The sequence below is a fragment of the Pholcus phalangioides genome, unplaced genomic scaffold (genome assembly GCF_987345545.1).
Source record: "Pholcus phalangioides strain wild (caught in Gottingen) unplaced genomic scaffold, Ppha-v1.0 ptg000042l_1, whole genome shotgun sequence".
NCBI classification, from domain to species: Eukaryota; Metazoa; Arthropoda; class Arachnida; order Araneae; family Pholcidae; genus Pholcus; species Pholcus phalangioides.
Genome location: NW_028301628.1, coordinates 36,686,111 through 36,700,957, shown reverse-complemented (window position 1 = coordinate 36,700,957; position 14,847 = coordinate 36,686,111). Strand labels below are relative to the sequence as shown.

At 37.7% G+C, this 14,847-nt stretch overlaps 1 protein-coding gene across 1 annotated transcript in view; it reads right to left on the bottom strand.

The window, feature by feature from the left end:
- Positions 1-13,346, bottom strand: part of Cc2d2a (Coiled-coil and C2 domain containing 2A) — a 53,766-nt gene extending 40,420 nt beyond the window's left edge. The window contains exons 1-9 of the mRNA XM_089254828.1: positions 13,246-13,346; positions 9,662-9,794; positions 9,485-9,532; positions 7,767-7,832; positions 7,396-7,618; positions 5,098-5,186; positions 4,099-4,158; positions 2,746-2,953; positions 1,483-1,614 (exon numbers count right to left, since the gene is read on the bottom strand). Of these exons, the coding sequence (XP_089110954.1) occupies positions 1,483-1,614; positions 2,746-2,953; positions 4,099-4,158; positions 5,098-5,186; positions 7,396-7,618; positions 7,767-7,832; positions 9,485-9,532; positions 9,662-9,794; positions 13,246-13,259 (973 nt within the window). The 5' untranslated portion in view covers positions 13,260-13,346. The remainder of the gene's footprint in view (positions 1-1,482; positions 1,615-2,745; positions 2,954-4,098; positions 4,159-5,097; positions 5,187-7,395; positions 7,619-7,766; positions 7,833-9,484; positions 9,533-9,661; positions 9,795-13,245) is intronic.
- Positions 13,347-14,847: the final 1,501 nt, after the last annotated feature.

Below are 14,847 nucleotides of genomic sequence, written 5' to 3'. Positions count from 1 at the left end.
TGGATGAAATAACCACTTGGGGAAACCGATAAACAGGGGGCAGTAGAATTTACAGACACAACCAGATCCTATGGGTTAGCTAAGGAGGTGATAAATAAATTGTTTCCTGATAGGAGGGGAGGTGATGAAAAACAAATAAATTTGAAAGACTGTACTAGAAAAACATCTTAAACATGTTACTCTTAAACACCATGCTTCTTAAAGCATTTGAGAGTGCTCAATGAAAGGAGACATTGAAAGAATATTTTTGAAAGCACTGTACATAACTAAGTACTGTATTATACAATATTCATTTGATCCTTTCATTGCATTATAGTAACCAAAAATAAATTTTGCGTGAATATAATTTCACCTTTTATGGCATTATTTATTTCATTTAACCCTGTTATTCTGTAAGGTCTGTATTATTTGAAATTTCTGTTATATCCCAGTTAGGTCCAATCCACACTAGCTCAGACAAATTAGGGTCCTATTGTACATACAAAGAGAAAAAAATATTCTATAGCAGGGATGCACAACCTCTGGCCCGCCAAGAGGTTCTACCCAGACTGCAACAGCAAAGTGCTCTGGTAGAAAAGTATCAATATAATATGCACCTAAGCTGGCCACTGGCAATATTTCTGTGATAAAAATACAGGAAATCAGGATCCACCATAGATTGTGTCACCAATTATTCCCAAAAATGTTGTCAAAGGTAAGTAAAGTCGCCATTTATCACTAAAAATTACCAGTGGGAGGAAATGAAGCACTACTGCAAACTGCAATGCAAAATAAATTAAATGGTTTTGTTTGACAAATATGTGTGATGACTAGATTTATATAACAATTATTGATAAGATAACAATTATGGCCATAATTATCATTATATAATCCCAATCATTTGATCTCTCAGTTAGTAATAAAAATTCATGTAAGCTTTTGTTGAAAAAGCTGGGCATTTTTCTATAGAAAACGTCAAGATGACCAAATTTACAGGAATATCCTGTCCATGGTTGTGTGAAATATCTGGCAAGGACTGAAAAGGTTGTGCACCTTTGTTCTATGGAATCAAAATACAATATTAGAAAGCTCAGTTAGCAAAAGTGGGTTGGGGAAAAAAATCTAAAATAATAATTCCTTATACGCTATATGCTAGATCAGCAGTTTTCAAGCTTTTTTGACTCACGAAGCCCTTTTTATATATATAATTTTTATGGCAGACCCCTTGTAGACCCTCTTTTTTTTAAATTTATCTATCAAATTTACTGATTTATTTTATTTTCTTCGATTCGCCGCGGAGCCCCTGGGAGGTGCAAACAGAGCCCCAAGGGCTCCGCGGAACACCGGTTGAGAACCACTGTGCTAGATGATTAAGATACATTTAAAAAACAGTGATATAGTTGATTTATATAGTCGATTTCAAAAAATAATTGTTTCAACATTGTGACATTGTATTTTACTAGAATTTAAAAGAAAAAATACAATAAATATTCCTGCGCATACTGTTTCTGTAACTTGGGCGGAAAAACACTAGCTGCTCATTTTTCCAGTTTTCTTTGCCTGACATATATTCAGGTTTCTCATACCTTATCACACATGCCTCTTTATCGAAATAGTTTGACCTTAGTAAAGTCTCTGTAATAAAAATTAAAAGAACAATGTTTACATAACAATTGATTTCTTTTTTTCAGCATAGATGCATGGTGTAACTTTGATAAATATCTAAAACACAGAAAAGTACTACTATTTCTAGTTAACAGTACATGACCTCATAAACATTCCTCTGCAGAATCTCTAATGAATCTGTATACGTTGGAATATATGTTTTGTATATGGCCCCTGATGCATATATATATTATTAGAGTTGTGCTTGTTTTGTGTTCTTGTGGGTGACTTGTCTTCTAGCTTTCATATTTTGAAGTGAAGATGGTAAATGCTTGAATTTTCATGTTATGTAAATATCACATTGAAAGTCTGCCTGCTCTCCGTGGAGAGACTTTCAAGTGGAAGACCAGCACACATTCAAGCCTCAAAGTTCAAAAACTACACAAAATAAACTTCAGCTGACTACCACTGTGCTGTCAGGGTTCAGACAGAAGTACTGTGTAGAAGAACCTCTTTATATGAAAATGCTTTCGCTAAAATAACTCCATAACTTAAAGAAAAAAAAATCCTCCATTTGCTATACTAAATCCATCTATTTTCATCTCTCTGTCTCGAAGCATTTCTGTTAGAAGCTTCTTTATTTCATCATATTGTCATTGAAAGTCATTATGATAGTGAAAAGAAATATGAAAATTCTGTATCTTTTATGTAAATCAAGCTTTCTTCTGGAGGTGCAAGAAACTGAGAACAAAGGAAATTTGTGATGGAATTAGAACCCATCATGATGATGGATATTTTCAATCATAGCTCACAAAATTGATAAAATAGAAGGAATATGAAGCATTATTGCAGTTGATACATGAGATGGCTATTTTGGATATGAACTAATGATCATAATAATGTAATTCTAATATGTAGATGGAAAATGATTTATATTAAAGCTTTTATGGATCCAAAGAAATTTAAAAAAAATGTGAAAGCTGTTGGACCTTAGTTCAACTGCCCAGGAGAGTCGTCACACAGTCACAATGGTTCAAAGCTGAGAAATTTTGAAATGTGTCCTTTTTAGTAGTTTATACATATCCATCCTCTTACATTCAAGACATTTTCAAACATTGCTTTGGTATAAAAAATTTGAAAATGAGAGAAGCAATTCCCTACCAGTGTCTTCCTGAACATCATCAAGATTTTGTATTTCTATAGAATCTCCAGATTTCACAAGAGAACGAGAAGACAAAGAGAATCGCTTTCCTTGCTCCTGATCATTTTCAACATCATCTCCATCATCCCAGACACGAGTGAAAAATTCATATGCTTCTTCTTTGCTGACCATGCTCATCTCCTCAGAACGAAGCGACCTTGATGAAGCCTTCAAGAATTCACAATAATAAATTCCTCAGCTCTAAAACTAACTAAGGATGTCACAATATTTCATAATAACAAAGCTTCCAAGAGGAGTAAAAAAAAGCTGAAATTGGTAGAACAAAAAGTGGATGAACAAAATAGAGGTAATTAACATATACAGAGTGATTCAAAACTCAAACTTTTAGGGGAGGTAGAAAACACAAAAACAAAACAGACTCACATAGTAATGTGTGACCAGAAACCCCAACCCGATCAGCTGGAGGATAAATGAAGATGCAGAAATGACAAGCGAATAATGGGTGGAAAAACTCTTTATTCGGCGATACTTTACACAAGGACAATACGCGCACATGTCAAGTTTCGCAACTAGTGCTCAAAGTTCTTACCATCCACAGTTATGCACACTTGAGGACGCTGATCCTACATGACTACTTGAACAGTACTTTTGCGCCTCGATGGATTGGGGATGGTGGACCTGTCCCATGGCCACCACGATCGCCTGATTTATCTAACCTGGATTTCAGAGAGAAATCCAAGTACATGGTGAAAGCCATGTACCTGAAAGCTATGGTCTATAAGATGCCCATTGACTCTGACACTAACCTTGTCACAGCTGCAAACGTCTGCAAAATGCCGGATTTTGAAAGGGTTCGACAATCAATGCATCACAGTTGTGAAGCGTGCATAACTGGTAAGAACTTTGAGCACTAGTTGTGCGAAACTTGACATGTATACGTACTGTCCTTGTGTAAAGTATCACTAAATAAAGAGTTTTTCCACCTATTATTAGCTTGTCATTTTTGCATCTTCGTTTATCCTCCAGCTGATCAGGTTGGGGTTTCTGGTCATACATTCCCATGTGATTCTGTTTTGTTTTTATGTTTTTTACCTCCCCTAAAATTTTGTACATTGAGTTTTGAATCACCCTACATTAGCTTAATTAATTAATCAATTAATTTGCATATGAATAGTTTCGAGAATCAGGACAATTTGTGTTGCATATGATAACAAAAAAAGCTTCAGAGATCTGGAAACTTTCATCAAATTCTATTTTCTAATAAATGAGAAGTAATAATTTCTTGAGGTGAAATTCAGTTGTTCACAACAGACAATAAATAAATTATGATGAAATCAAAGATTTATCCTTACATTAATGAATTTTGAATCTGTACCCTTCTGTTTGGTTCGTCTCTTTTCTCTCTTAGCAATCTGGAAACAATGAATGAAACAAAAAATATCTATTATAATTAAAACTTTGTTTATCATGATGTGTGTGATAAACTAATATTATTCCCTAATAAGATGAAATTATTTTATGATAGGAAACAAAATGCAAAGAGAAACATATATGAAACCTGGTCTCTTATTCATAACAAAATTTATGTATATAGTGGTATCTCATCAACAAGTGTCTTTTCTTGAAAGTAGTTCAACTTACAAGAAAATATTCTACTAACCGGTATAGAAAATTACATGAGAAAAGTTTGTAATTTACACCAGCCAATTAGCAGCCAAGTAGTTGATGCATGGCGATAATTAAAAAAAATTGGCAAAAAACACCTGGTCTCAAGACTGCTTGCACTGTTACAGGAAGAACACATGCTACGTACAGTAGACTCTCAATAATCCAGTGAGCTTGTCCAGTAATCTAGCAATTTTAGGCAGGGTTTTCTTATAGCATAGAAGAGGAAAACATGTTGCTGCTTGTCCATGTACAGAAATTTATATTAGTTAAATGGGCTTTTTCAACTAACTTCCAGTAATCCGGCAACATTATTATTTTTTTAGTATTTTCTTAGCACTGAAGCAGGTATAATATGCATGTCTCAATCAAAATCTAAAACTTTACTTGAACATATAGCCTACCTTTATCACTACATCATTTCCCCTTAAAGTGTAAGCAATAACTGTATTAATTTTTTTATAAGGTAAACCACACTATTCAGTGCTGATTAATATGATAGTATGAATGTATTCAAACAAATTAATGAGATTTTCATATTCATAAAGAAAAGTTGATTCAAGAGACAAGATTTTAGTTGATACAAGTGATTTTCAGGAACAAATTTATCTTGTATGCTGAGATATCACTTTACGTGCATATAATGTAAAATGATAAAATGAAAAGAACAAATAAAACTTTTTTACCCTTGAAGGAGATTGTTTGATATCATCAACATTGAAGAGCTCTGTCGTTTTGTGAATGGGTGACAATTTTTTGTATGGCAAACTTCGAGCTGAAACAAATAAGCTAAATCATTCCAGAAAATTCACACGCATCTTTTCATACATGCTGCAGAAAAAGTCTCTCCGTAGAGAGTAGGCAAACTTTCAATGCAATACGTGCATAGCACTAAAATTCAGGCATGTACCCTTTTCATTTTAAAATATGGAAAAAAGATGACATCACCAGAACAAGAAACAAACATAACTCTGACAGTATGATATGTTAAAGCCACACATAGGCACATGCAAGATTTTCTTGGGGGAAGGGGGGGGTTTCAAAATTATTTTTCGTCAGGGGGGTTAAATTTCTTCTTCCAAAATAACACCAAAATCTTGGCTCAAGGGCAGGGTCAGAACACCCCCCCCCCTTCTTCAGTGTAAGCCCCAATGGCCACACATACACTCAGTACAAATGTTTCGGCATGTGCCAATTCATTAGAAATTCCACAGAGGAATATTTATGAGATGCATGAGTAGGTTTAAGTAGCCAATGCATCCTTTCAAAAAGAAAAATGCATCTTGATAAAAATTTTAACAATTCTAGGCTATCTAAACTAGTTTCAGTTGCCTGAAACTTTGAAAGTTTTATTGCATTTGGTTTCTTGGGCTGTTCTGGAGTCAAAGCCACATGCTTTTTTTTCTTGGTGGAGTGGGGGGGGGGCATGGAATATACTTCCATAGCATCTTCTGAGGTGTGTGGTGCATATGTAAAGGTGGAAGCGTTACCCCTTTCATATTCTATGTCAGGGGCTTTTCAAACTTTTTCCATCCACAGTGCCCATTTTCCCCCAATCAATGCTTATTTGCAACTCCCCCCACAGCAGTTTAACAATGAATCTCTTCAGAAAAATTTTGTCTGGGACATCGCTTCATGGTGCCCCTGACAAAGGTTGTTGGTGCACAGTTTAAGAACCCCTGTCCTTTGACAATGTGGACACTCTGGTTGACTCTCTCTTAATAAAAGATAAGAATGTGTGAGACGACTGTGTCCTATGTGCAATCGGGCAAGCAGAACTTCCTCCCTTCGATTAGTCCTGTAGCTCGAATTTAAATGGTCAAATGTGATTATTCCAGTACTCCTGCCAGCGGTGATGCATCACTTCTCAGAGGATTGAGAAGTGGTCACTGGCAGGCACCAAAAGGCTATTATCAATATTGGTTGTTGTTTGAGCTGCGGTGTCTGCTTTTTCATTGCCCGGTATTCCCACATGACCTGGTACCATGATGAATGAAGTAATGCAGATAATAAAAAAATGGCATGAATAAATGGATGAGTTTGATAAGTGAAGGAACACAGTGCTTGCAATGCGCTGAGAGAGTCACTTTGAATTTTCTGGATGTTATACCGAAACTAACATTTGTAAAGAAAAGTGATGTCTCCTCCGGGAATCGAACCTGGGTCCCCTTGCATGCCGGGAAAGTGCACTAACCAATACACCAGACACACACATTTCAATTCCTTTACGTATCAGTGCTTCACGCTACTAATGAGTGAAGCACTGAGTGGCACTCTTAATACACTTCTACTGTATTTATTGTCTTGATATTATAGCAAATATATTTGCTTGCCATCAGACACCAAATAGACAATGTGTTCTACTTGAAAATATATCAAAATGATATACAGGATGTTCGCAAACTGTTTATAAAAAATTTGAGAGGTGATAGTACCTATCAAGACGAACAATATTTACAATGGAACCTATGGTCATAGTTCATTCAGAGTGTCCGGAAAAATGTAAAGCTGTCCACGTTCAAGTTTCAATAGTCGTGGGGGGGGGGGGGGGGAGACATAGTAAAATCATAAGTTGCACAATCCTATGCAGATCAGCAAAAGACTCGAAGGAGATGCTTAAAGTGATGGGCCAAGGGTGTTGTCGCACAGTTCACATTGGCGAATGAAAGACTGATGCATTCTCATAGAGTCTTGGTGTCATATCAGTCTCATCGGCTGCAACAAGGATTCTTGAGACGAGATCTTTCAGAGTCTATATGTTTCTTGTATACCAATGCTTTCATGTGCCTCAAGAAGACGTGCAGTAGATTTAGGTTAGGCGAGCATCGGGGGCCCCACACCACAGGTACATCACATCCAATCCACCATCCAGGAAATGTATATATTGTTCGCCTTGATAGTTACTATCACCCCTTTCAATTTTTTCTAAACAGTTTACAAACACCCTGTATGTGAAAGATGTTTAACTCTGAGCAAATACTTACAAGAGTCAAGATCAGAGAACCTGGGCGATGTTTCCTCCAAGCTACCCCAAGCCTCATTATCAATGCCTTGCTTCGTGGAACTTTCTTTGGATAAAAGCCTTGTGCTTTCCCCATATGGACTGCCTGGACTGATGCATGGGCTACCGTTTTGAACATCCTGACGAATAACTTCCAATTCATACAACTCTTCGGAAACCAAGTGGGCTGATGATTCTTTTTTCAACTGGAAATGTTTCAAACAAATGTTTATTAATGACAGACTTTCAAGACTAGAATAGGATAAATAATTCAGTAATCACACAAGTGCATAAACATCATAAATATGAAAAAGTGATGATGAGAAATACTCCACCAATCAAATATTATGTTACCTCTTTCAATTTCCGTCTTTCTCTCTTTAGTTTTTTCTTGGTATCTTCAGATATTTCACTAACAACCTACAGGAAGGGGCAAAAACATAAATTATCAGTGGCGTCATTCAGAATAGTGCAAAACCACTTCTCCCGAGTTTCTAAAACTCTTGTTGTTGAAGAACCTCTGGGTCCTTACCGAGCGAAAGCATACCCTGGGGTATGTGTAATGAGTTTTTAAGTATCACTTTATGAAATTTCGGGTGCTTGACAAGCTATAGCAAAGGTTTTTACCCTCTAAAAGAGTGTCACTTCAATGATTTGAAAACGTATGTCGCAGAGACAACTCATTTAAGTCTGGGACCTGACAACAACCTTCATGGCAGTAGACGAGCATCTTACTATCACCGTCATTCAGGCGCACTTATGTGATCTGGAACAACACAGCAGGCTATTTAAATGTACTGCAATTCTACCATAGATCACTTAAGTGTACTGCAAATGCGCCACAGACCGACCACTCAAGTGATCTGTAAATGTGTCGTGCAGGCCACTTAAGTGATCTGGGAATGTGTTGCAGGTCACTTAAATGATCTGGGAATGTATCGCAAGTCATTTAAGTGATCTACAAGTGTACCCAGGGACTACTTGAATGATTTAGTAAACATGCTGTGGGCCATTCACGTGATCTGGGAATATGTCATGGCTAATCAAATGATGTGAAACTGCAACACAGATCACTTAAGCAATCTAAAAATGTGCCACCTAGTACATTTTTACAAAATCAGGTATGAGGTTGTGGGCAACATCAGATGACTCTGAGCACTACATTTGGTGAATGGGTCATGGATTGAGCATGTATGCGCTATAGCATGTCAGTGACATACATTATTGATTATTATTTTTTCATGAGCACTTTATCTATTATATAGCACAGCGTTTCCCCAAACTTTTTGATATCACGGACCCCCCCCCCCCCCGTAGAGAAGGCTACTACTACTGCTGAAAAACACATGCACCTCACCCATATTCCTAATTGAAATTTCTAATGAATTGGTACATGTTGGAATGTGTGGGTATGTGTAGTGAAACCTGATGTGAAGTTTGTTTCTGTGTAATGCTTGTTGTGTGTAGTGCTTCCATCTGCTATCAATTTTTCTAACTAGTTGAGTGAAGCGCAATGGTTTAATAATTGTACCATTGTAGGCCTGCTGCTCTCTGTGGCGAGACTTTTTTAACAGGAAGATCGACTCGCAGTTGCACCTCGAAGTTGGGAGAGCACTACAGAAAACCAACTTCAGCTGACCACCACTGTGGCAACAGGGGTTCACACCCGAGTCCTTGCGATGCGAGTCCGTCACTATGACCACTCAACCACTATAGAGGCTCATAGAGAAGGGTGCCCCCTTCTTCCCCATTAAAACACAAAATTATAATTTTTCTTTATAAACGAAAATTTTAGTGATAAACTAAAGTTTTACAAAAAAAAACAACAAAAAAAACAGGAGATTTGTAACAATCCAATCCAGGCAGTACATTAAATAGATATTGGGTCATACCTCCAAAATCTTGTATGGTGGAAATCGCACACAGTTTGCGTTCGGTTGGAGAAGACAAAAAAAAGTTTATTCATTTATTTGTTATTCCCAGAGGAACCCGAACACACATAGTATGGACCCACCTTCAGAATATAGGCACAATCAAACTTCGAAGTTAATGAAATTTATTGAACCACTTACTTCGGCAGTGACTGTCTGAAATTGATTATTCTTTACAGCAATATTAGCCTGGGGATAAAAAGAAGATAAATTTTATGAAGACTTCAAAATTTAAACTGTATTAATTACAAATAAAAGCATCTCCGAAGCAATGTTTTCTACAATAAAAAATCCTTTCCCAGTTTATGTTCCACGCACCTGGGAAATCCTTGAACTATCAGATGTGCTTCTATGTTGTATCTGAGGAGAGTCATCGATAGCATTCACAGGTGAAACACTCAGGGACTTTTGAGATGCAAGTCGCCGCTGCCTCACTTTGCTTCGTACCATCCTGGGAAAGAAAAAAAAATATCTTGTTTCATAAAACATAGCTGCTAACTTTTGAGAATGCAAATTCGTGAGATTTTTCATACAAAAATAAATGTGAGAGGGATCTCTGAAAATATTTTAGGGATTTTTCATTAGTAAAAGCGAAATTGTAGGGATATTTTTCCATTGCAAAAAACTTGACATCGTGCAAGCCATCACCAATCATGACCAACCAGAAGGTTAAATTCCTTGGGTTAGATTACTAAGACGATATCATACCAGATGATATCTATCCCAGGGTCCTCAGGGAATGTGCTAATGAATTGTTGGGACCAGTCGCACAGATATACAGGAGTAGTGTTGCTGAGGGTATTGTCCCAAGGGATTGGAAACTTGCTAATGTTGTTCCAATATTTAAGAAGGGTAGTAGAGAAGCGGTGTCAAATTATCATCCACTGAGTTTGACGAGTTACCTCTCGAAAATTTTGGAAATTATCATCAAAAGACAGTTTGTGAAGTGGATAGACGAGAATAATGTATTGTCGGATAATCAGCATGGGTTCAGGAAGGGGAAGTCATGTGTAACTAACCTCCTTTGCTTCTATGATCACGTAAATAAGGCTTTAGGTAAGAGCAAAAATGTAGATGTTGTTTACCTTGATTTCCAGAAGGCATTCGATCGGGTCCAACATGGTAAACTATTGAAGCGTTTATGCGAGATTGGAATTGGGGGCAACTTGCTGAATTGGATAGAATCGTGGTTAAGAGATAGGTCGCAACGAGTTATGACGAACGGGGAATTCTCTGGACAGACGTCACAAGTGGAGTTCCTCAAGGAAGGCCCCCATACTATTTTTATCTATAAACTCGATCAGGGTATCGATGGGATTACTAGCAAATTTGTAGATGACGTGAAGCTAATGGGGGTAATCGGGAATCAAAACAATAGGGAGTTGCTCCAGACCAATTTAAACAGGGCAAATGAATGGAACATGACGTTTAGCGTTCATAAGTGCATGGTCGCTCATTTTGGTTCAAACAACCCACGGTTCTCTTACGAGTTGAATGGTGTCACTATCCTGGATGCAACTAGGGTCAACTAGGGTTTAGGATTTGGGAATTCTCATTGACGAGCGGCTTAGGTTTTCTGAACATTGTTCAGTGGTGGTCAAAAAATAGAATAGAATGCTTGGTCTCATTTTCAAAAAGGTTTCTTCGCGTTCTCCTAAAGTCATTCTTCCGCTTTTTCGAGGCTTAGTTTGTCCTGGACTGGAGTATGCTGTAAGGTTTTGGAGACCATACCTACAGAGGGACAATGACTTGGTTGAAGGGGTGCAGAGAAGAGCTACGCGTGCCCTTATTGGCACACGGGGCTTGAGTTATGAAGAAAGACTTCATTTTTTGAATATGTTTACATTGGATGAACGCAGGTGTCGAGGAGATATGATCAAAGTGTTCAAAATTTTCAATGGGATGGATAGGATGGACCATGAACTTTTAGTACACCGCCAATCGACTGTTTTTACAAGGGGACACCAGTATAGATTAGTGAGGGACAATGCAAGGCTATGGTGTCGCAGGGAATTTTTCTCTAATAGGGTTGTTAATAAATGGAATAGCTTATTTACCCCCGGAGGTAGTAAATTGTAACACAATTGACACGTTTAAAAAGAAATACGATAAACATGTTAGGGTAAATCGAGAAGCTATCCATACTTAGAATAAGACAACCATAAGTATTCTATACGGGCATTGTATGATATTTATCACGTGTATATATTGTTTATAATTTGTGTTAATTGCATTTTCAATTGGGTTGCTGTATTTTTGAAATATATGACATCCATATTTTTATGGGCATCTTTTTCTCAGCCACCTCGTTGGGCATTTTGCCTGTTGTGGCGTTGTATTTGTATTACCTGTCATTATTACTCTCCAAAATCAAATCTCGAAAAGCCAAAAAATCTTCATTGGGTCTGAAATGGGACATGGATAAAGCAGATAAGCCTACACGTGATCGTGCCAATTTTGGATTGAGCTCCAAGGAAAGATTGAGATATCCGTTGCCGTCTAGCGGCTTAGGGCGTTCACAGGGAAAGTGAAAGGATGTGGGTTCGATTCCCCGCTGCAGTTGATTTCTCTCTTTCCAAAATATATCTTCGCATCAGCCAGCTGTTAAAAACCTAATGTATATGCGTATATATGTATGAATTGATATCATCTCGTGCCTCCCAAAACTTTCACCTCTATCTCCGCTTATGCTGTAAATACGTCTCTGTCCAGGACTAGAGAGTGATATCATTACTTGGGAATATTAACTGAAAATGCTGTTTCAATTTATAGGGGAGGAACCCTGCAAAATTAAAGGGCTCCTGGCAAATCCTACACTTGAAAATATGGAGGAAATCGGGTCTAGCATATACGAATTAGCGTTTAATTGATTAAATTGGTTTGCAAATTGGCTTTTCTCCGAAGATGTTTTGGAAATAGAGAAAATTCAACTTTTCCTGCAGAGAATCGCACCTATGTCCTTTCACTTGCCGGGTGAACGTCCTAGACCACTAGACTACAAAGGCAACGAATCTCTCAATCTTTCCTTGGAGCTCGTGTGCAATGAACGGGACCATACATGGATGGTCAGATCTTCATGCCAAAGCTCTCAATTGCTGACAATGACACCAGATTGCGACTTATCCGACGATGATGTCACCATTATCCATACAAAGGTTTTTAACAGCTGGCTGATGCAAAGATACATTTTGGAAAGAGAGAAAATTCAACTGTCCCTGCGGGGAATCAAACCCACATCCTTTCACTTTCTGGATGTGAACACCCTAGACCACTAGACTAGAGAAACAACAAATCTCTTTCCTTGGAGCTCATGTGCATTGAACGGGACCGTACATGGACGGTCGGACCTAAGCTCTCAATTGCTGACAATACCACCAGATGGCGACTTATCGCAGGATGACCTCACTCTCCACCATCCATCATACACACACACACAAATGTTTTTAACAGCTGGCTGATATGAAGATATATTTCTGGAAAGAGAAATTCAACTGCCTTCGCAAGGGAATCGAAACCACGTCCTAGACCACTAAACTACAGAGGCAACGAATGTCTCAATCTTTCTTTGGAGTTCGGACAAGTCGCAATCTGGTGGCATTGTAAGCAATTGTGAGCTTTGGCATGAGTTAGGTCCGACCGCCCATGTACAGTGTACACGAGCTCCAAGGAAAGATTGAGAGATTCATTGTCTTTATAGTCCAGTGCGTTCACCCGGAAAATGAAAGGACGTGGGGTTCGATCCCCCGCAAGGGGCAGTTGAATTTTTCCCAAATATATCTTTGCGTCAGCCAGCTGTTAAAATCCTTTGTAAATTGGCACTCTTCTCAATTATAATACCAAATATTATAATTCTTTTCAATGGTCTCGTATTTAATTATTGATTTTAAAAGTGATTTATTCACCTGTTTGAAGCCATTTCTTTTTCCAATCACCGGTTCATCACTTCTTCAGTGAAACCCATGCTTCATTGTAGAACATGGAGTTTGATGTCGTTGTTTACAAACAAATACTGTGGCTGTCGTTGGTCGATTCATATCACGTGACTTGATTGAGGAAACAAATACTTATCCAATGGAACTTGTGCTGCTCTCTATTGCATAAAGTTTACACTATAAATTAAAAAATTGAAATCATTGGAAATACTGCCATCTACTGACTGTTCCCCACAACCATATTCAAAAGAGAGAGTTTGTATGTGTGAGTGTAAATTTTGTTAATAGATGGCAGAGTGTGTCCGTCTTGAATTGTATGAAAATTTGCGCGCGAATTTTAAATCATGTTTTTTATTTTAATTAATTTTGAGTTACTAAAACTTACTTGTGGGCTATTTTTTCCCCGAATTAATTTGTCAAGAGTATTTTTTCCAGTGTCCTAGAGAGAAAGAGAGAAGCCCTCATTTATTTTATTTATTAATTTGCAGTTCACACCGTTTAATATGATCACATATCGGGACTCGGGATTTTTGATAACAATAGCCGAATGATAACCATATCCGAAAAAAATCTCGTTTGCAAGTACGTTGATCATAAAACTGCGTACTGATACTGGTAATACTGCGTGTGTGTGTGGGAAAAAAACTTAGTTTTTCTTCTCTATATCATGAAATTAGGATAATTTTTTTAATGTATACAATATTCATAGATTCCATGAGAAAAAGCCTCTCGGGAAAAGAAATATGAATCTGGTCAACTGAAAGAAACTGATCAAGAACCGAAGAAAAGGTGGTTTTTTTCGTCATACATGGATTAAAGCGAATACTACGGGCTGATTGTGAAAAGTTAAGTACGGAAGGAAGGGAGGGAGGGAGAAGAGAACGCCTTCTAGCCTCCTACATGGTCTTGCAGGCCGATAACGATAACTTACTGGGAAAAAAAATGAGTTTCGTTAATCCTTAGCTTCCGAATGAACAAAACAATTTTCGACGGAATAAAAAATGATAACATTATCCGACGTCGATGACTTCAGAGAATTTTTTCCCTATGTTATGATATCGGTCCGTTTCGTTCTTTGGAAAAGTGGTAAGTGATAAGCTATTACTGATAACTATACCCGAATGGCAACATTATCCATGATTTTAATAAGCATGTAGGTTAAGCAGTGATAGCTTTTCCAACGAAACCCTCGGCTTACGAATTCGGCTAACGAACATTTTTGTTGATAGGGATGCGACCCAAACGTGGGTCGCTGGTTCTTCCGAAATGGGTCGTTACCCGAATCCAAACAGAACAAATCCACTAACAAACAGGGACTCTTAGCTATGGATGTCCAACGTTCATTTTCAGGGACGTCCCAGATGGGTCGTAAAAGTCCACTAACAGCCAGGTGATCATGAGCTATGGATCACGATCCAAACTTTTTTCGCTGGGGCTTCCGAGATGGGTCATAAAAATTCATTTACAGTCCTGTTATAAATGCACTTATTGCGTTACTGGTTTCACTAATTTCGATACACTAAGTCCCATGGGTCGTGATGTTGATTTTGGGTCGCGGCTGAAAAATATTAA